General features: G+C 52.4%; 1 protein-coding gene and 1 long non-coding RNA gene across 2 annotated transcripts in view; one reads left to right on the forward strand and one right to left on the reverse strand.

Moving 5' to 3' along the window:
• The window catches only part of LOC118995999 (uncharacterized), an 18,871-nt gene extending 13,649 nt beyond the window's left edge, over positions 1-5,222 (reverse strand). The window contains exons 1-2 of the long non-coding RNA XR_005068404.1: positions 5,140-5,222; positions 1,763-1,769 (exon numbers count right to left, since the gene is read on the reverse strand). This is a non-coding gene — a long non-coding RNA (uncharacterized LOC118995999). The remainder of the gene's footprint in view (positions 1-1,762; positions 1,770-5,139) is intronic.
• The window catches only part of PTGS1 (prostaglandin-endoperoxide synthase 1), a 19,854-nt gene extending 3,717 nt beyond the window's left edge, over positions 1-16,137 (forward strand). The window contains exons 3-11 of the mRNA XM_037059215.1: positions 2,923-3,039; positions 3,437-3,577; positions 3,774-3,917; positions 5,763-5,944; positions 6,059-6,142; positions 7,823-8,069; positions 10,123-10,409; positions 13,683-13,830; positions 14,996-16,137. Coding sequence (XP_036915110.1) covers positions 2,923-3,039; positions 3,437-3,577; positions 3,774-3,917; positions 5,763-5,944; positions 6,059-6,142; positions 7,823-8,069; positions 10,123-10,409; positions 13,683-13,830; positions 14,996-15,351 — 1,706 coding nt within the window. The 3' untranslated portion in view covers positions 15,352-16,137. The remainder of the gene's footprint in view (positions 1-2,922; positions 3,040-3,436; positions 3,578-3,773; positions 3,918-5,762; positions 5,945-6,058; positions 6,143-7,822; positions 8,070-10,122; positions 10,410-13,682; positions 13,831-14,995) is intronic.
• Positions 16,138-19,343: the final 3,206 nt, after the last annotated feature.

The following is a 19,343-nucleotide window of genomic DNA, read 5'->3' on the forward strand; positions in this document are numbered from 1 at the left end:
AGTTAGACTGAAGAGAGGCCTTCTTTACCTCTGGTTGTGGCAGGGGATGGTGATCCCTCAGGGCTTCTGGCTTCATTCATTTAGGATTTTTCCAGGTTTACCTCAAAGGAAGGGTGACAAATCTACCCACTTGGGGTCATTCCTAGCTTATGGATCAAAGTGACTCTTCCTCCCCATCCCTCCCCCAAATCCAGGCCTCTAGAAGGAGGAAGGGAGGGGAAGAGAAAGGAGCTCAGGCCTTGGCACTGTGACTGAGGCAGTGGGCCTGGGGTTGTGCATTCCTCAGGTGGCCATAGGGAGTTCTCCATGCCCCCTTCTAGGGAGTGCTAAGCTGGTAGACTTGAGCCGGGAATGGGCAAGACAGCCCAGCCTGGTCAGGCTCACCCCTGGGAAAGTGGCTCCCAGTTTCCTCTCTGCCCACCGTGACACCCTTGGTTCTCAAAGGCAGCCGATGTCCTTGCTGGGGAGAACTTCTCTTCCTGCCCTGGGGCAGTTGGTGTTTATGGAAAGATCTGGAGAGGAGGGATGGAAAGTTGGACAGCCAGCCTGCAGGGAGGAGCCTCGGCTCTCACACGGCCTCTCCTGGCAGAACAGGCATTTTCTGCTCCTGCTGGGCAGGGCTCTAGGGCTGTGCAGGGAGTTTTCAAGCTAGATTCCAAGCCAGCGACCCTGGTCTGGGAAGATGAAAGCCCTCTTTGGCCAAGCTTGAGGCCTCCTGCTTCCCAGCTTCATTTCAGTAATTCTGCAAACATCTGTTGCGCTCCGGCGGACCCATCTGGATCCTCTGGGTGGCTGGATCTTGCCAGGACCTGGGCTGAGCTCCAGCTGTGTGCCAGCTGTTGGGGCAAGTGTGGCCCCTTCTCTTGGGGGCTTGTGATGGAGAAGAGCAGGTTGAGTTGGAACACGGAGCCAGGGTGGGAGAGAGCAGGTGGAGTTAAGTGTGGACGTTCATGCCTGTCTGTTGGAGGCAAGGGGTGGGCTCAGCCAGGGCGTTAGGTGGACTTGGAGGGAGTTTGTTAGGGAGGAGCAGCAGTCTGAGGAAAGGGAGACGAGCTTTTGACTTTGGGACTGAAGGGCAGGGCTGCCACAGAACCAGCTGGAACAACCCCTTGAGATCCTTTTGAGGTTGGGTGCTGGGCAGTGGGGCTCCACGGAAGGCGAATTAGGCAGGGAGCAGTGCCCAAAGCAGGAGGGACCAATGAGGAGCCTTCCATATCCCTGGGCCTGCTTGGCATTTCTGGGCCTGTGGTGGGAGGGGAAGGCTGGGTCCAGCCAGGTTCCTGCCCTGGGTCTTGCCTGTGAGTCTGCCTGTGTCAGCCTGATAAGGCCTTTGTCAAGCCTTCTTTCCTTTCCACGGGCCCCTCCTTCTTACACCCCTGCAGAGGTCACAAAGATGCCATTGTAGGGTGGGAGGAGTTGCCAGGTTTTAAGCAAAATCATTTGCATGATTCTTATGATTTGTTTAGTGTGCGCGCGCGCGCGTGTGTGTGTGTGGTGTGTTGAGGGGAGGTGGTGGGTGGTGATGATGGAGGCCCTCTCAGAGCTGGGGGCCAGGAGGACCCTGTGGCCCAGGCCTCATGCTCTGAAGGGGGAGGGGCAAGGCCGTGCCCAGGGTCATGACCTCTAATCACAGCACCCCGAGATGACTTCTCGGGCTTTTTGCTGCCCTCTTGACCTCCTATAATCTGTTGCACACAGAATACGAGTTCCCTGTAATGTTGGCTCTGGGCTCAAATAAGGAAGTGTGTTTGCAGAGGGGGACCTGGCATCTCCTGAGGGAGGCTGGGGAAGGAGCCCTGCCAGGAGCCAGGAGTCCTGGGTCTGCAGGAGGGCCCTGCTCCCTCTTGTGTCCTTGGCCAAAGCCCTACCTCTCTCAGAGCCTCGGTTTCCCTTGCCAAGCAGTGAATGAGTACTGTGTGAGCTCTAAGGAGTCTCTGACTTTGCTCTTGAAGAATCGCTTGAGCAAGGGGACTGTGATGGGCAAGACCTGGGTTAGACACAGGAGGAACTTGCTGGTGGGGACTTCTTCGGGAGGCAGGGGCTGATGCCAGAGCTCTCTGCCCACCATCTCAGTAGGTTTTTCCAGCCACATGTCTCCTTTCCCTTGGTCCCTGACCTACCTCAAGATCCTAGAGCCTAGACCCACCTCCCTTCTCCGCCACTCCACCCCTGCCAAGTGGGCCAAAGCTGGGCCTGTCCGGAATGAGAGCAGAGACAGCCAAGACTCTCCTCAAGTCCACATTCTGCCCGCAGGGTCCTGGGAAACATGTAGCCTTGGACTTGGTGGCTGAGTCTGTGAGGTGGGCTGGAAGTGAAGGGATGGGCAATTGGTCTGGTATGACTTGCTGGGTGACCCGCCTGGGTGTCCTCTCATCTGGCCTCAGTTCCCCCATCTGCAAGGGAACATTATGGTAGCTGCTCGTCCTTCTGTTTTACAAAAACCGATGGATGGGAGGCAGTCTCTTCCTCCTAGTATCCAGGTGTCCAGAGGTTGGGGGCTGGTCTGGGAGAACCACCCCCATACTTGCCCCTTTCCAAATCCCACAAACCCTGCCCTGGGTGCTGGGCTTGGCAGGAAGTGAATGCTCTAGAAGCCTGTGGCTGCGGGGTCTTATCAGCTGTTTCCTAGCCTTCAATGTTACAGCTTGGGGCCTGTACTCTCCCCCCCACCCCGTTGGTGGCAGCAGGGAGGGAGGGGGGACTTCCTCTGGGGGCCCTGATGTGGGTCACATGCAGACCCAGAGCAGGGCCTAGAAGCAGCAGGGCTGAGGGCTTTGTACTCAGAGCCATGGGAACAGATAGGGCCCTTAAGGGAACACCGAAGTCCCGTGAGTTAGGATAGAGCTGCCACTTGAGTCCCAGCCTGTAGCCCCCACAAGAGGCCATCCTGGGTGGTCTCTGATCTCTGTTTTTCATCCACAGTGAACCCCTGTTGTTACTTCCCATGCCAGCACCAGGGCGTCTGCGTCCGCTTTGGCCTTGACCGCTACCAGTGTGACTGCACCCGCACCGGCTATTCTGGCCCCAACTGTACCATCCGTGAGCTGGGCCTCCAGTCCTGACTCCTTCTATCTTGGGCCCTTCCTGTTTCCTGGGGCTTTTCCTCCGAGCCCCCTACTTCCTGCCCTCATTGCTGGCCATAGCCCTGTTCTCTTTCTTTGCCTGGCTTTGATCTCTGACACCCCTCTGACCTCTGTGGTGAGTCTTCACTGCCCAGCCCCAACCTCCTTCCCTGGCCCCGGCCCCTGTCCTCATACCTGGTTCTGGCTCTGTCACATGTCATCGCTCCCAGGACTCCATCCTTACCCCCCCATCCCACGTGTTCTACCCTGTTCCATCCTGGCCCTGGTTCCCAGTTCCCATCCCCCCGCTCTGGCTACGCCCAGTCCTGCCAGGAGGGCCCGACTGGACTGAGTGGCTCTCGCCACCCCTGCAGCTGAGCTGTGGACCTGGCTCCGGAACTCACTGCGGCCCAGCCCCTCTTTCATCCACTTCCTGCTGACACACGGGCGCTGGTTCTGGGAGTTTGTCAATGCCACTTTCATCCGCGACACGCTCATGCGCCTGGTACTCACAGGTGTGTGGGAGACAACCCCCCCCCTGCCCCCCAATCTGGGCGAGCAAGAAATCCTGCTGGTTCTTGGAATTCCTGGCATCTGATAAGGGCAGCGGGTGGGGAGACTCTGTGATGCAGGATGAAACAAGTCCAACCCAAGAGAAGGCGGTGAAGGGGGGTATGAACTCCCTGGTCACCATTATCTTTGCCTTTACAGTGCGTTCCAACCTTATCCCCAGCCCCCCCACCTACAACTCAGCATACGACTACATCAGCTGGGAGTCCTTCTCCAACGTGAGCTATTACACTCGAATTCTGCCCTCTGTGCCCCAAGACTGCCCTACCCCCATGGGGACCAAAGGTAATGGCGGCAGAGTGAGGGGGCTGGGGATCACAGGAGTTGCTCAGCTCTCCTCTTTGAGAAAAGACAGGAAGAAGAGGGATTGTTGACCCATTTCACAGCTAGGTGGACCAAGGCAAGATATGTGACATAGATCCAGGGATGAGAACAGAGCTGGAGGATGAGAACAGGAGAGGGTGGTGGAGGGTCTCGCCTGAGGTCACTTAGGAAGGCAGTGGCAGTCAGACAAGTGCCTCTTTGCCTGCACCTTGTCCACCAAATGTGCAGAGCCAGGGGGGCGGGGGTAGTTCCTGCTGGGATGGAAGTGACTTAAAAGTTTAATTGTAGGAGGGAAGTAATAGTGTGCTTTTTATCTGGTTCTTCACTAATCTAAGTAAATAGCTTCACATGTTTCATTGGTGCAGTTTACATATAAAGTTTGATATTTTTTTAGTTGCCTAAACCCCACTCAGTGTCACCGGCAGGGGTCTTTCTCCTAACTAAGGCCTTCTTCCCACTCCACTCCTGTCTGTCCAAAACCTGACAGTTTACCCAGTTCAGAGCCATCATTTCCGCTTCTAGAACAGAGAGGACAAGAGAGAGGTTATCGGTCCACTACTGCCATCACTTCAGTTCCCACCACATGGTGTCGCTGTTGAGCCCTGGTTCTGCGCAGCCCCAGAGTTGTGTGCTTTCCCGGGTTGAAACCGTGCAAACATATAGATACCCTTACTTGGGCCTCAGGGGCACTATGCTGATGGTTTGCATTTATGTGCAACTACTATTCCCCAGGCACGACCTTTCTGCCAGAATAGCTGGGGCTCTGCCACCTCTTTGCTGGCACCTGTCCATGTTCCCTCTTGGGAGTACTCGATGTCCTCTCCTGCTAGAGGCAGGGGTTATGAAAGGACGCCTTTACCAGAACACAGAAATTCAATCATTCCTTTCTGCAAGGGCATGGGGCACCGACCCATCTGATTTTGAGGTAATTAAGGAATTTATTTACATTTATCCTCATAATGACAGGCGTGTGCTTCCAGGTGACTTGTCTTTACCCCAGATAGAGAAAGAGTGGCATCTAAAATATGTTGGCAACTCCAGCCTGCGGGCCAAATCCAGCCCAACCCCTGTTTGGTAAATAAAGCTTAAGTGGAGCACGGTCACACTCACTAAGTGTGTCCGTGGCTGGTTTCTGCTATGATAGTGAAGCCTAGTGGGTATGACAGAGGCTGTATGCTGGCACAGCAACTCTCTGAACTTTTAGGGGACAAGTTTGTTGACCCTTGGTGTAAAAGACCCCACCTCACCTGTCCTCTGTCATGCCTACATTATCTCACGCACGCCTCCAACATCGAACAGGTTTCATTTGCCCTAGTTTAGGGATGAGGATGTCGAGGCTCAGACAGAAGAAATGACTTCCCTGTGCTCACATGGTTTGTGAGTGTCATAGCCCATTTCAAACACAGGGCTGGGCAGGCCAAGTTCCTTTGTTTCTTCGTCTTTTCTTTCTCATTATCTTTTTCACAGTTGCGAACATACACAAAGTTAAGAGGGAAGTAAAATGATCTCCTATGCATCCATCTTCCAGTTTCAAATTGTCTGAAATTTGCCAATTTTATTTCATCTCTCTTCCCTCACCTTATTTTTTATGGGGTATTGAAAAGCGAATTTCAGATATCATGCCATTTCACCCAGAGAGGACTTTCGATGGAGAAGGTGCAAGGGGCCATCTGGTGGGAGGGAGGTGGTCCTGCGGAAGCTGCCCTGGGCTTCCTGCTCGGACCAGTCTGGTGTGAGGGGCCCAGTGCCCCGGGGGGAAGGCGCAGAGAGGACACCGCTACTGTTCCCACCCACGACCCCCACCAGGGAAGAAGCAGCTCCCAGACGTCCAGCTCCTGAGCCGTCGCTTCCTGCTCAGGAGGAAGTTCATACCCGACCCCCAAGGCACCAACCTCATGTTCGCCTTCTTTGCACAACACTTCACCCACCAGTTCTTCAAAACTTCAGGCAAGATGGGTCCTGGCTTCACCAAGGCTTTGGGTCACGGGGTGAGTACCTAGGAGGGCCTCAGGGCTTCTCTCGACCTAACCTGGCGCGTGTACGTTGTCCGCAGTCAGGTAGGGCCTCCTGATAATCTGAGTAGACCCTCTCTCTGTCCTCAGGTAGACCTCGGCCACATTTATGGAGACAATTTGGACCGTCAGTATCAGCTGCGGCTCTTTAAGGATGGGAAACTCAAGTACCAGGTAGCGGTGGACATGGGGATGGGGCTTTAGGAAGGGCCTTCCACTGAGGTCTTCCCTGGCAGAGGCTGTGGGGGGCCCTGGCAGGTGTCCCAAGAGGGCCAGCCACAGGAGCTGGTGGGAGAGGAGGAGAGACAATAAACCCTGGGAGAAGACGCCAAGCCAGAGATGCAGACAAGGAACCAAAAATGGCCTCTCACGCCATCCTGGGAGGTAGATTGTAGGGCTCAGTAGGGGATGGGCATCTCCAGTTTGCCTTTGTTCATTTAATTTTGCCCCCACGTGAACTGGGTACCCGTTGTGCCCGGCACCAGTTATGGAGCAGTGACCGTGATCATTATGGGCCCCGCCCCCAGGAAACTCACAGCTGGTCAGCGGTCACAGAAGCAAACACTAGCGTGCCAGTTCCGTGGGGTCTTTTTGTCCAATAGAAATGTGATGTGAACCACAGATGTAATTAGAACTTTTCTAGTGGCCACATTAAAAGAAATAAAAGGAAACATGTAAAATCTATTTTAATAATGCATTTCATTTAACCCCATGTATGTCCAGAATATTATTTCAATGTGAAATGAATACCAAAATTATTAAGAAAATATCTCACATTCTTTTTTTAATGCTAAATCTTACAAATGAAATCTATATTTTATCCTTATAGCACATCTCAATTCGACTGCCAAATTTTCACTGGGGATGTCTTATCTGTATTTAGATTTCACAAAATTTACAGTTGAAAAAGTAGACCCACATGCCCTAGTGGTTCTAAGTGCACAAAAAGATTTTCCAAAATTTAAATCTAAATTAAGTAAAATAAAAAATTCAGCTCTTCATGCACTCCAGCCACATTTCTAAGGCTCGGCAGCTACAGGCAGAGTGGCTATAGTATTGGACCGTGAAAATCTAAACAAACGAAAACTAAACTAAAAAGTAGTTCACAGCTGAATCTTTAAGCCTAAGAATGGTACTTGGCATGTAGTACACACCCTTCAGATGTATTTACTGAATGAATGAAGAAACTGCCGTGTAATCGATCACACTTTTGATAGCTGCCAGGGAGGGAGAAGCCACAAGAGGGCTCTCAGGATGGGGAAGTCTTCCCTAGGGGGTTACGACTAAGCCAAGAGTTGAAGTTTGAGGAGGACTCGAGGAAGATCCGAAGGAAAAGGGCCAAGGCCTGGAGAGGAACTCAGAGGGAGTGAAGTAAGGAAGGTGGTCCCAGACACCTAAATGGTGGTGGGTGAGGGTGGAGATGGCTGCGGGACTGGGCTAAATATTTCTGATTCTTGCCAGGAGCAGAGAGAGAGGGCTTGGAAGGGGTCTAAGCCAGGGTGTGGCGAGAGATGTGGATTTTTTTAAAGGGCTGGTCTGGCCACTGTGCTGAGAAAGGACTGCCCAGGGGCATGAGGAAGAGGAGGGGCCCTTTTTCTTGCCTGAGGGCAAGAGAGAGGAGACAGGGTGGAAGAGGATGGCGGGTTGGCAGCTGATGGGGGTGGTGGGGACAGGGGGAAAGGGACCCATTTTAAGAGAGATTTAGGAGGCAGGATCAACAGGTCTCAGTTAGGGAGGACGGGCAGGTGCCCTTTGGGATACGGGCAGCTTTAAGCAGGAGCAAGAGGGTGTCAGCTGTGGTAGGTGCAGGCGCCCTGCCCCATCCCCAGGTTGCCAGGTGGCCCTATCCTGCAGATGCTGGACGGAGAGATGTACCCACCGTCAGTAGAAGAGGCGCCTGTGTTGATGCGCTACCCGAAGGGTGTTCCGTCCCAGAGGCAGATGGCCGTGGGCCAGGAGGTGTTTGGCCTGCTTCCCGGGCTCATGCTCTACGCCACGATTTGGCTGAGGGAGCACAACCGTGTGTGTGACCTGCTGAAGGCCGAGCACCCGACCTGGGGAGATGAGCAGCTCTTCCAGACGGCCCGCCTCATCCTTATTGGTGAGGACTCCAAACCTGCCCTGACCTGGAAGGTCGTCCCCTCTGTCCTGAGCAGCAGGGGGTGGAGGGGTTGGGGACAGAGAGCTGGGATTAGCTAGGTCTTTTACTTACTAGCTATGAGACCCACAGCAGGCCCTGTCCTCTCTGTGAGCCTCAGTTTCCAAACCTGGACACTGGGGCTAGTGGTGGACTTGTTGCTGTCAGGAAGGGGCAAGCACTCCACACACAGTAGGCCCTTGGAAAATGACACGGATGGGTGCGATGGTCGATTATTAGCTGTGTGACTTGCAGCCAGTTTCATCAGCCACCGATGGCTCAGTTTCCCCACTGTACCGCACCCAGATGCACACAGTGACATCTGCTGCACGTGCCGGTCGAACCCCAGCTTCTCCAGCCTTCAGAAATCCCCAGGATTCCTGCCCTGCATGGGTGTGCTTTCCTGGAGGTTGGTAGCTTCTAGGTGACTCAGGGACAAAATGTTTTTGTGTCCCCTACGGGGGCGAGTCTGCAGCCGAAAATGTCAGCCGGTTTCCTGCAGAGGAACTTGGCTTCTTACACCCCTCCAGGCCGTGTTTGCTCTGAGTCACCACCCGTAACCCCCTCCCCCACCTCTCCCTTCACTGGGCACAGCTGTCCCAAATATAGTGCCTGATTCGATGGAGCCTGCAAGAGCCAGACACTGGGAATAGGTAGAAGGAGGGGCTGGTTCTGAAGTCCCAACATCGCAGAGACCTTGACCAGAGAGGGCAAGTCTGTGGCTGGAGGCTGCCCAGCGTATTGACAGGTGGTGAAGCAGTGGCCAAGCCATGACCAAAGGGGATGAAGCTGTGTATTCAGCGCTTCATTTAACCCTCCCTGAAAACCGGATGAGCCAGATATGATAACCCCTGTGAAAAATTAGATTCAGAGAGGTCTAGCGAATTCTCCAAGACCACGCAGTAGAGGAAGACTTGGACCAGGTTTGGCTGCCACCAAGGTCTATGCTATTTTTACCACATTACAAGGGGAGCTCGTTCCTGAGTGGGGAGGGGTTGCTTAGTCCGATCTTCTGTGAATGCGCTAGTGTGGGGAGGCCATTCTCCCCACACCTGCATGCGGCGTTCCTGCTTCTTGCCCTCGTGAGCTGACTCCTTGTTGGGCCAGGCCCTGAGCCACGCAGGTTAGATGCCTTTGTTCTCTACTCCCCCCCAGGACCCTGGGAATATTACTGTACTGATGCTATACCACACATGTCACAGGTAGGGCAGGCGAAGTTCAGAGAGATTAGGTAACGGGGCCCCAGCGCAGGTGGCTAGGAATGGTGAGGCCGGGATTTGGACCCGGCTCTGCCTGCTGCAAATCCAGTGGGTCCAGATCAATTTGCCAAATGCCCACTTGTCTAATGGCCGATTGGCCAAAATAGCCGTTTCTTTTAACATCTGGGTGGCTGGTTTTCATTCTGCAATGGAATGTTCAATTTGTTTCTTCACCGGCTCTTTGCTTTGTAGCCGGGTTACTGAGGGAGCAGAGGGAGCTCTGTGCGCAGGAAGCCTGATATGTAAGACCATGGAGGGAATGTATTTGGGACTAGAGTCACCTTCTGTCCTCCGTGTCCCCCTCTTGCCGCTGCAGCTTCATTCAGAGGGGCGTCCTCCAAATCCTCCTCCCCTCCCCCACTCCCCTTACAAGCACCCTGAGTGCCCTCACTAAGTTACCTTCTACTTTCCCATCTTCTGTGGCCTCTCTGACTTCCTTTATTTATCCCCTTGGGTGAGGGCGGTCACTCCAGGGTCCCAGAACCAGCTCTCAGATACTTCTTGTGCACGTCTGGGTTAGCTGGGCCCATGGCCTCCCTTCGGAACGCAGGAGCCGCTGGCCGTTCTTATCTTGGGGCATCAGTCCAGCCAGAGACAGAAAGTCCCATTTTCATACCCTGTATCAAAAAGGCAAGTGAATGTAGCCAAATGAAACTGAACAATAACAGCAATTACAGGAGCAAAAAGCAAGCCCTCTTCATGAACGGGCGCCCCAAGCCGGAGGCTGACCCGCTGTGCTCCACTGACCTTTCTCCCAGGAGAGACCATCAAGATTGTGATCGAGGAGTATGTGCAGCAGCTGAGTGGCTACTTCCTGCAGCTCAAGTTCGACCCGGAGCTGCTGTTCGGAGCCCAGTTCCAGTACCGCAACCGCATCGCCATGGAGTTCAACCAGCTTTACCACTGGCACCCGCTCATGCCCGACTCATTCAGGGTGGGCTCCCAGGACTACAGCTACCAGCAGTTCCTGTTCAACACCTCCATGCTCACGGACTACGGGGTTGAGGCCCTGGTGGATGCCTTCTCTCGCCAGAGCGCTGGCCGGGTAAGCCCTGGAGGAGCCTCAGTGAGGCCAGGTGGGCTCTGGGACTCTGCAGACCTGGATCCAAATCCACTTTCTTTTCTGAAAAATGGGGCCAGTGTCACCCCTGCAGGGCAGCTGTGAGCATGCCTGCATTCATTCGCCCAGCAGTCCCAGGTGTTGCGCCAGCTGCCGGGCGTACAGTGGTGACCAAGATCAGTGTGGTTCCTCGGTGTGCTTGACCTTTTGGTGCTTAACCTTGGAAAAAAACAACGGTCACACAACAGCTAACATCAGCTGAACACTAGTTACCTGTTAGGCCCTGTGCCAAGTGCTTCTCTTATGTGAATTATTAAAAAAAAAAAAGCATGTTAGGAACCACAATCCGTAAAAATCCACCGAGCTCACAGTGCTGTGGAGACTTGGAGTGAGGCTTCTGAGCCAGAGGTGGAGATTGCGGACGCGGATAAGTGATGTTTGAGCAGAGACCTGAGGGCTGGATAGGCACCTCCCAGGGAAAGAGGTAGTGCTGATGACAGGGGTGATTGCTTTCTGGGCGGAGGAGACAGCATAGCAAAGCCCCAGAGGTCAAGGGCATGGTGATCTGTGGACCAGGAGGACACTCGTGGGGTGTGGTAGTACATGTGAAGGTGTCTGCACGGGCTAGGTCTTCATTAAATCAGAGGCCACTGTTACGGGCTGAATGTTTTCCCCACCAAGTCCTGTGTTGAGAGTCTGAGCTGCTAGCACCTCAGAGTGTGGCTCTATTTGGAGACAGGGTCTTTAAAGAGGGCGTTAAGTTTAAAAGGAACCGTTGGGTGGGCCCTGGTCTGACCAGTACCCTTAAGAGAAGAGGTGATTCAGAGGTGTGCACAGGGGAAAGGCATAGGCAGAAGATGGCCATCTCCCAGCCTCAGAATGAAACCAACCCTGCGGACGCCTTGACCTTGGACTTTGAGCTTCCAGAACTGTGAGGAGATAAATGTCTGTTGTTGAAGCTGCCCAGTTGGTGGCACTTTGGTGTGGCCTCCCTGGCAAACTAATACAGCCTTTTCCCCTGGAATTCCTAACCGGCTCCCTCCTAAATCTCCTTGCCCCCATGTCTGAAAGCTCCCACATCCTTCACTGCAGCTCTCTCCCTCCTCTGTTGCTCTCTAACCCTTGTCCGTAAACCCTGTCACGAAGTTGTGGCACCATGTGGATTCATGTTTCCTCCTGGTAATTTGACTGAAATTAGCATATGCTGCTGCCCGTGGGCAGCCGCTGGCTGCCTTATGGCCTCTTTTCTCTGTGAGGACACACACAGAGACAATAGCTCATGTGTGGGGCTGCATGGCTTCCAAAGAATTTTTAAGGAATGACCACGATGACGCGTGTGAAAAGCCCTGCTGTGTTCTGGCACAGGGCAGGAGGGCAGAAGTGTGCTCACTCTTGGGACACTGAAGACAGTGTGGGAAGTGACGAAACCAGGCTCCCCTGATAATCGCCACACAAAGCTACATCTTGCAGTTACCACGGGATAACTGCTTTGCATGGTTTATCTCGCTTGTTTCACAACCGTATCAGGTGGATGCTCTTTCCGCCCCCGTTTTGCATAGGAAGCAACTGAGACTAGCTTCAGTCCTCTGCCCTAGGTCCCTGTGTGAGTTTCCCAGGGCTGCAAAAGGGCCACAGACTAGGTGGCTTTAAACAGCAGAATTTGTCCTTCCATAGTTCTGGAGGCTAGATGTCCAAAATCAAGGTGCCAGGGGAGCCATGTGCTCTCTGAAGGCTCCAGGGGGGACCCTGCTCCCTGCCTGTCTCTCAGCTCCTGGTGGCGGCCGGCAAGCCCTGGTGTTCCTTGGTTTGTAAAAGAATTACTGCTCCAACTTGGTGTTCTCCCCGTGCCCCTGGTTTTTCTTGTTATCAGGACACCAGTCACCCTCCTAACCTCTTACATACATCTAGCGCCCCATAAGGTCACATCCTTCGTGGTTCTGGGTGTTAGGACTTCAACATATCTTTTTGGGGCACCGAGTGAACCACAACGGCCCCACGGCTTGTAAATGGTTGGGCTGAGATCGGTACCGGCTCCCGAGAGCTTTGCTCCAACATGTGTGGTTTCACCCAAATATGCTCCTCCTTTTTCCCATCCAGTTACCTTGTTTGACTCAAACAGAACTCTTTCCTAAACATTAACATTATCGATTCATCTTGAACAACAGGACTTTCTTTAGACCAATGCTCCTTAATAGTTACGAATCAGATGGGTTTTTTTTCTGGAGCCTTCTTTACCTCACCAGGTTACCTGGGCTTTGAACCCTATGGCCTCCCCCTTCACAGAATACCACGTTACCCCACTGGTCTTGAAGGTAAACTCCAAGATTAGTTAAGCTAGATTTGTTTATATATCATAGTTTTCATGGCAAGGTTTCAGCTCCGCCCTTGCTGGCTTATGACCATTGTCTTCCTGGAGGCTTGGTAGAAGGAAGAAGAATTAGCCATAGTCACCTGCGTTCCTGTGAGTGGCTTTATCTGGTCTGAAAGGAGTGACTTGTATGCTGTCTTCCTGCCTTCTAGCTCTGAGTCCTAGTGGTGGCTGGTTCCCAGGGGCTCACTTTTTCATGCGAGGGGCTCGGTAAATCTGGTTGCATCTCAATACTGTGACACAGGGAATGGAAAGCAACAGAACAGGTTTCCTGGCAGAATTCCCTAAAAGATGAAACATCCCTGCTTATCCTGGGTAAGGACTGATTCAGAGAGTGACAGACACATGTCAGTTCTGTCGGGTGTAGTTTTAAAACTCTCTTAGGAAAGCCCTAATGTTCTGGCCTCTGGAGTTAATATTCGTCCGTCCTGCTGTTGCTAACCCTGGCCAGCTCAGAGAGCCTTCTGTCCCTCCAAATGTCATTTCCAGAGCAGTGCTGCTTGTCCCCTCTGCCTGAGCTCTTGGCTGTGGCCATACTGGCCATCTCCTCTGCAGAGTCCTAGGTGCTGAACCCGATAGTTCCAGAACCTTCCTTAAGAAGATGTAGGGGGTTCCCACCTAAACTCAGAGGGCTGTTGAGTTACTACAGTGGTCTCCCCAGCCCACTCAACATTTTAAAAATGAGGAAGCTGAGACTCACAGGGGGTCCCTGAGAAGGCGTGGCAGTGGCAGACCTGGCACCATGTCTCCAGCATCAGGTCCCCAGCCCGGTGAGGGCAGGGTTGGGCCGCGCTCTCTGTCCTGGCTCAGGGAGGACTCCTGGCCTGAAGTTCTGTTCCAGGACGCTGGGGCCAGGCGCTCAGGCCACAGCTGTGTTTGTCTCTTGGCAGATCGGTGGGGGTAGGAACATAGACCAGCATGTCCTGCACGTGGCTGTGGACACCATCCAGGAATCCCGAGAGCTGCGGCTGCAGTCCTTCAATGAGTACCGCAAGAGGTTTGGCATGACGCCCTACACCTCCTTCCAGGAGTTCACCGGTGAGCAGCTATTTCCTGGACATGGTCCCTGCCCTCAGTGGACTTGCACTAAAGTCGGGGAGACATCGAGGAAACATGTGGCCAGCACTGTGACTGGGATTACAGGGGGTGTGGGATGGCAAGTAACCCCACTGGGGGAGAGAAGGTGGCTTCTGAGTTTGAAGGATAAATAAGGATTTTCTGGGTAAAGAATAGAGGGAAGAGCATTCTAGGGAAGGAACAGAGAGTAAACAGCACAGAGTCACAAGCAATGGGTGTACTAGGAGGAACAATCGTATGTGTGGCTGGAGCAAGGAGCTTCTGTAGGGGTAGGGCAGGGGTAGGGATGGGAAGTTGGGGCTACATTGTCTAGAATCTTGGATTGCATGCTAAGGACTTGGGGTTTCATTCTGTCTAGTGGGTCCTAAATACCCATTTATGGACCAGCTACCTAAGAATTGCTTAGAAAACTGATTAAAAATACCAAATCCTAGATGTCTCTCTGAGATTCTGGTTCAGTAGGCCTGGGGGTGCCGATGACTCCGCATGTGTGTGTATGTTATTGTTGTTGCTCATCCGCAGCTGCTGGGCAGCCAAATTGGGGAACCCTTGTCAAAGACAATGGGGAGCCACTGAAGGGTTTTGACGAGGGTGTAACATGACCCATGACTATGCACTAGGGCCCTGTGGAGGATGGATTTGGGGAAACAGGCAGGGAAGTTCAATGTCCATCTCCTGTGACAGTCCAGAAAGGCAGACATAACTCTATGGCTCAATCTGTCTCTTTGAGTGTGGGAAAGTTACATTACATCTCTGAACTCCAGCAGAATGCAGGCTCTTAGACTAGCATAAGGCCCTAAATCTGCCTGTGAAGGAATAAGATGGGCAGCTTGTTGTAAAGATCAGATAATTAGGGCACAGAGAAGTGAAATGAGTTGTTCAAGGTCACACACTGTTTGGTGGCAGACCCAGGCCCTTGACGCCATCTTCAGCAGCAAATTCCTTCTCGAATGCAGCCCTGGAGAAAGATCCATCAGCCAGGCCAGATTTTAGGGCATCTGCTCAGATCGTTCTTCTGAAGCCCCTTATTTTCCCCAGAAAAAGGTGGCCTAGAAGTCCCCTCCCACCCCAGATTAACCTTAATGGACAGCATCATGATTCTGACTCTAGCTTCTTCCCCTTGTAGGAGAGACGGAGATGGCGGCTGAGTTGGAGCAGCTATATGGAGACATTGATGCCTTGGAGTTCTACCCAGGACTGCTTCTTGAGAAGTGCCATCCCAACTCCATCTTCGGGGAGAGTATGATAGAGATTGGGGCACCCTTCTCCCTCAAGGGCCTCTTAGGGAATCCCATCTGTTCCCCAGAGTACTGGAAGTCAAGCACGTTTGGGGGCGAGATGGGCTTCAACATTGTCAAGACGGCCACCCTGAAGAAGCTAGTTTGTCTCAACTCCAAGACTTGTCCCTACGTCTCCTTCCGTGTGCCCGACCCCCACCAGGATGATGGAGCCAGTGTGGAGCGGCCACCCACGGAGCTCTGAGGGGCAGGGTGGCAGCGTTCCGGAGGGCAGAGCTCTGCACTTGTCTCTCCAGAATGCTGAGGCCAGTTTGATGGTCTTAAACGTTGGGTTTCTAGTTTGGCATGGAGAGGGTCAGGGGTGACATTTAGAAGTTTGTGTTTTTCATCCATTATCTGGAATATTGTGGTCTTGTTTGTCATCCTAGAATACGGAATTCCTGGTTAAACATCCAGAATGTTAGAAGTGGTTTTCACTGGTGTGCCAGAAAGCTGGGTTTCTGGTTGACAACCAAATCAACCAAATGTCAGATTTCTGGGTGATTTGGAATATAGGCATTTGAGAATGTGCAGCTTCTGATGAAACCATGTAGAAAGTTAGGAGTTCTTATTTTGCATTCTCAAATTCTAAGGAACCCCCACAAAGAATGTTGACTTTCTGATGGCCAATTCAGAATGTTCTGTTCCTGGTTGCTGATCCAAAATAGTAGCTGGTACGCTACTCAGGCCTGGTCTGAATGTCTAGAATGGTGATTTGATTTGTTTTCCTGTTCAGGGAGGTACCCACAGAGCAGGAGAATCCAATGTCTAACAAGAACGCACTGCCTGAATATGCTCCTGCACTGAGGGAGCAAGGAGGTGGGTATTCTTTTTTGGACCCCCAACGTAGACCCTGGTTCGAGGATATAGAGAGAAGAGGTGGACTTTCTCCAGGTCACTGGCTGGAAGCCACCAGAGCCCTGTCTCCATCCAGGTTTTGACTCATGGCAGCTGTTTCCCATGACGTGAATAAAATCCTTTTTCCAAATTGCCTGCTGTGTATCTCTTTGGATCCCATCCCCCAGAAGCAGAGGCAACCCTGAAGTAACCTTTCTCCTAACCATAAGCCCGACATGCTGAACGTTGCAGCACAGGACTTTCCACTGGGATCCCTGGGGCCTGTCATTGTCTAGATCTTCCCCCACCAATGCATTGTTTACCCCATGGCTTAGGCATCACCCCCTCCAGGCTGCCCTCCTAAAACTCACCATTCCCCAGCCCCAGAAGATGTAGCACTTGGCTCCCACCACCTGATAAAAACAGCTTCCTCTCTTACAGAGCAGACAGCAGAGGTGAAGGGCATCTGGGGAGGAGAGCACTCACTGGGTGCCAGTTTCACCCATTCAATTCTCAAGAAGGAAGTGATCTGAAAACCCCATTTCAAAACTGAGGAAGCAGGGACTCAGGCTGGTCACGGGACAGGCCCCCCCAGGTGCCTGAGCCAGGTTGGGACTCAGGTCTGGCTGAGCCTAGAGCTGTGCTACTGTCCCACACCCTCCACCCTGGCCCCTGTCCAGCTTCTCCTTGCTTCCTGCTTTGGACTCAGTTCCAGGCTTGATCTCACCTATCTGGCTCAGGGTCAAAGGCAGAGATGGTGGGGATAGCCTCCAAATTGCTTGCATGCTATTCATTCAACCACACACATTTATTTTCTGAACTGTTTACTACATGCCAGTTATTGTCACGGGCTGGGGGCTACCAGAGCGATCAAGACAGACAGGACTTCTGCTGGTATGGAGCTCACTTTCCAGTGGGTGTGGAGAAACAATGAATAAAAAAATAAGTGTGATCTCCCTTCTAACTCACTTGGCTCTGCCCTCCCCCCCCCCCCGCCCGCCGCTTGCCCCTGAGCACTCAGGCCCCGTCCACAGCCCACAGTACCCTGTAGCCAGCAAAGAGAGAGGAGAGGTCAGACAGGTAAGGTAAGAGGTTGAGGAAGGTCCTTCATGGTCTGAACCCTGGGCTTTAGAGATGGCCAGGGAGAACAATGACCTAGGAACAGTGAGGGAAACTGGGGTCCAAGCTGAGGGTCCTTGGGGCTGGGCCTCCCGTCTTACTGTCCAGAAAGCCCTTGTTTCTTTTGCATTGGCTGGTTGGCTGGAGCCGCCTCCATTCCTTCCTCGCCCTGGTGGATGCAGAGGATGCAACCTTCCCCTGCTTCCCCAGTTGCCCTGATCTGGAAGGATCTTTAGGGTGCTGGACAGTGGGCATGAAGGGCTTGTGTCTTGTACCAGCCTGTGTCTACTTCCCCTCCTCTGCTAATAGCCCTGCTTTGCCTGAGAATCCACCCCTCTTGTTCATTTCAATCCTGGTGGCTCCATCAGGGACCCCTCTCCTGTTTGAAGGGTGGGCCTGTTAATCAATCCTGGCCCCTCTCCTGATAAATTGGCCCCGAGTGGAGTTGAATGGGAATTGAGATGCCCGACTCTGACTCCTCCCCACAGCTGGGCTCTGCAAAGCCTTTCTGATAGTTCCCGCTTCCAAGATCTCCAGGGAATCCTGAACCTTGAGACCTTAACTTTTCCTTTCATCCTTGGGGCTGCTCCTTGAATCCCTCTTTCACTGAAATTGGTCAGAGTAGAGGTCTGTTGCTTGCAACCAAACTTTAATGGCTGCTCTAGAATGAATTTTAATCAGTGGAGACACAATCATACCAGTGTTTTAGAAAGCAGATGAAAGCAGAGCGGGAAGAACCAGAGGCCAGTAGAATGGAGAAGAGGCCATGGCCGTGGTCTAGCTGAAATTGATGGCAGCAGGGGCCAGGTGGAAGGCCGTGGGGTGGGGGAGGACGGGATGGATTTCAACGAGTCTTTTCTTTCTTTGTTTTTTTTTAATCTTCATAATCAGAGGATATGTGTATAGAGAAGGGAGGGAGAGAGGAGAAGGAGAGAAGCACCAGTGTGAGAGAGAAACATCAATCAGTTGCTTGTACGTATCCAGACCCCACACTGAACCTGTGACCTAGGCATGTGTCCTGTCCTGAAATTGAATCCATGACCTTTTGGTTTACCAATGATGTTCCAACCAGCTCGGCCACACTAGCGTTATAGTCTTTTCTTGAATGCAGCTGCCTAGATTGGCAGGCTTTGTTTTGTATGGACAAGAGTTTCTAATTTTTTTTGCAAATGGAAACTTAGATCAAATGCACCAAAAAGGCTTCTTCAGAGCGAAGAAGGATTTTAATGCTTATAATATCAATGCCTGTTCTAGAATTTTGATTTGGCTAGTGTGATGGTTAGTATTGCCTCTACTTGGCTGGGCTACAGTTATTTAACCAAAACCTAATCTAGATGTGGCTGTGAATGTGTTTCACAGACATGGTCAACATCTATAATCAGTTGGCTTTGCGTAAAGGACATTACCGTTTGTAAAGTGAGTCAGCCCTACCTAATCAGTTGAAAACCCCTTAAAAGCAAAAACTGAAGGCTTCTGCTTCTTCAAGATTATAGCAGCAACCCCTACCTGAGTTTTTAGCCCTCTGGCCCTGCCCGATGGATTTCAGATTTGCCAACCCTGAAAGTCATGTGAGAAAACCCTAAAACTAAAGCCACACATACATGTACATATCCTATTGGTCTGTTTCCCTGGAGAAGGCTGGCTGATACAGTAGGTGATTCATTCCGGGCTCTCAGCACATCCTCCCACCCATTTCAGCAAGAAGGAATGTATTACAGGACGTCGTGTAGCTCACAGACCGGAGGGTTAGGCATGGAGGCATCATGCCCAGAAACAGCAGCTACTGCCCCCTGACAACACCTGCTACTGTCAGCTCACACAGGTGCCTCCGCTCCCACCTCTGCTACCGATGCTCCTGAAAGCTGGCTGCTCCTACAGCACTGTGGTCACAGAATGGCTCTGCACAGCACCTGCTTCCCCACCTTTCTCTACTTGGAATGAAAGTCATTTTTATTTTGCACCAGATTGACAGAGCCTAGCGTATATGCCTGTATTCCGGCTCCAAGAGAGGGTAGGGAGGCGGGTGTTCTGGCTTGCACCTTGGGGATAGTCTCCATATGTGTGAAGGATGTTCACAGGGCTGGAAACATGAATGATATAACTCAGTGGATCTGTTTTTAGTTCTGTTTTGTGTTTGTGGTCCTGCACCCTAGAACCGCAAAGAACATCACCATGGCACTGCTGTTGACCTGGCAACGGCTCAAAATAATTGCAAGTGGCATGAGAAGTCAGATTATGGAA

Source organism: Sturnira hondurensis, unplaced genomic scaffold (genome assembly GCF_014824575.4).
Source record: "Sturnira hondurensis isolate 20B ecotype Veracruz unplaced genomic scaffold, ASM1482457v3 Scaffold0010448, whole genome shotgun sequence".
NCBI classification, from domain to species: domain Eukaryota; kingdom Metazoa; phylum Chordata; class Mammalia; order Chiroptera; family Phyllostomidae; genus Sturnira; species Sturnira hondurensis.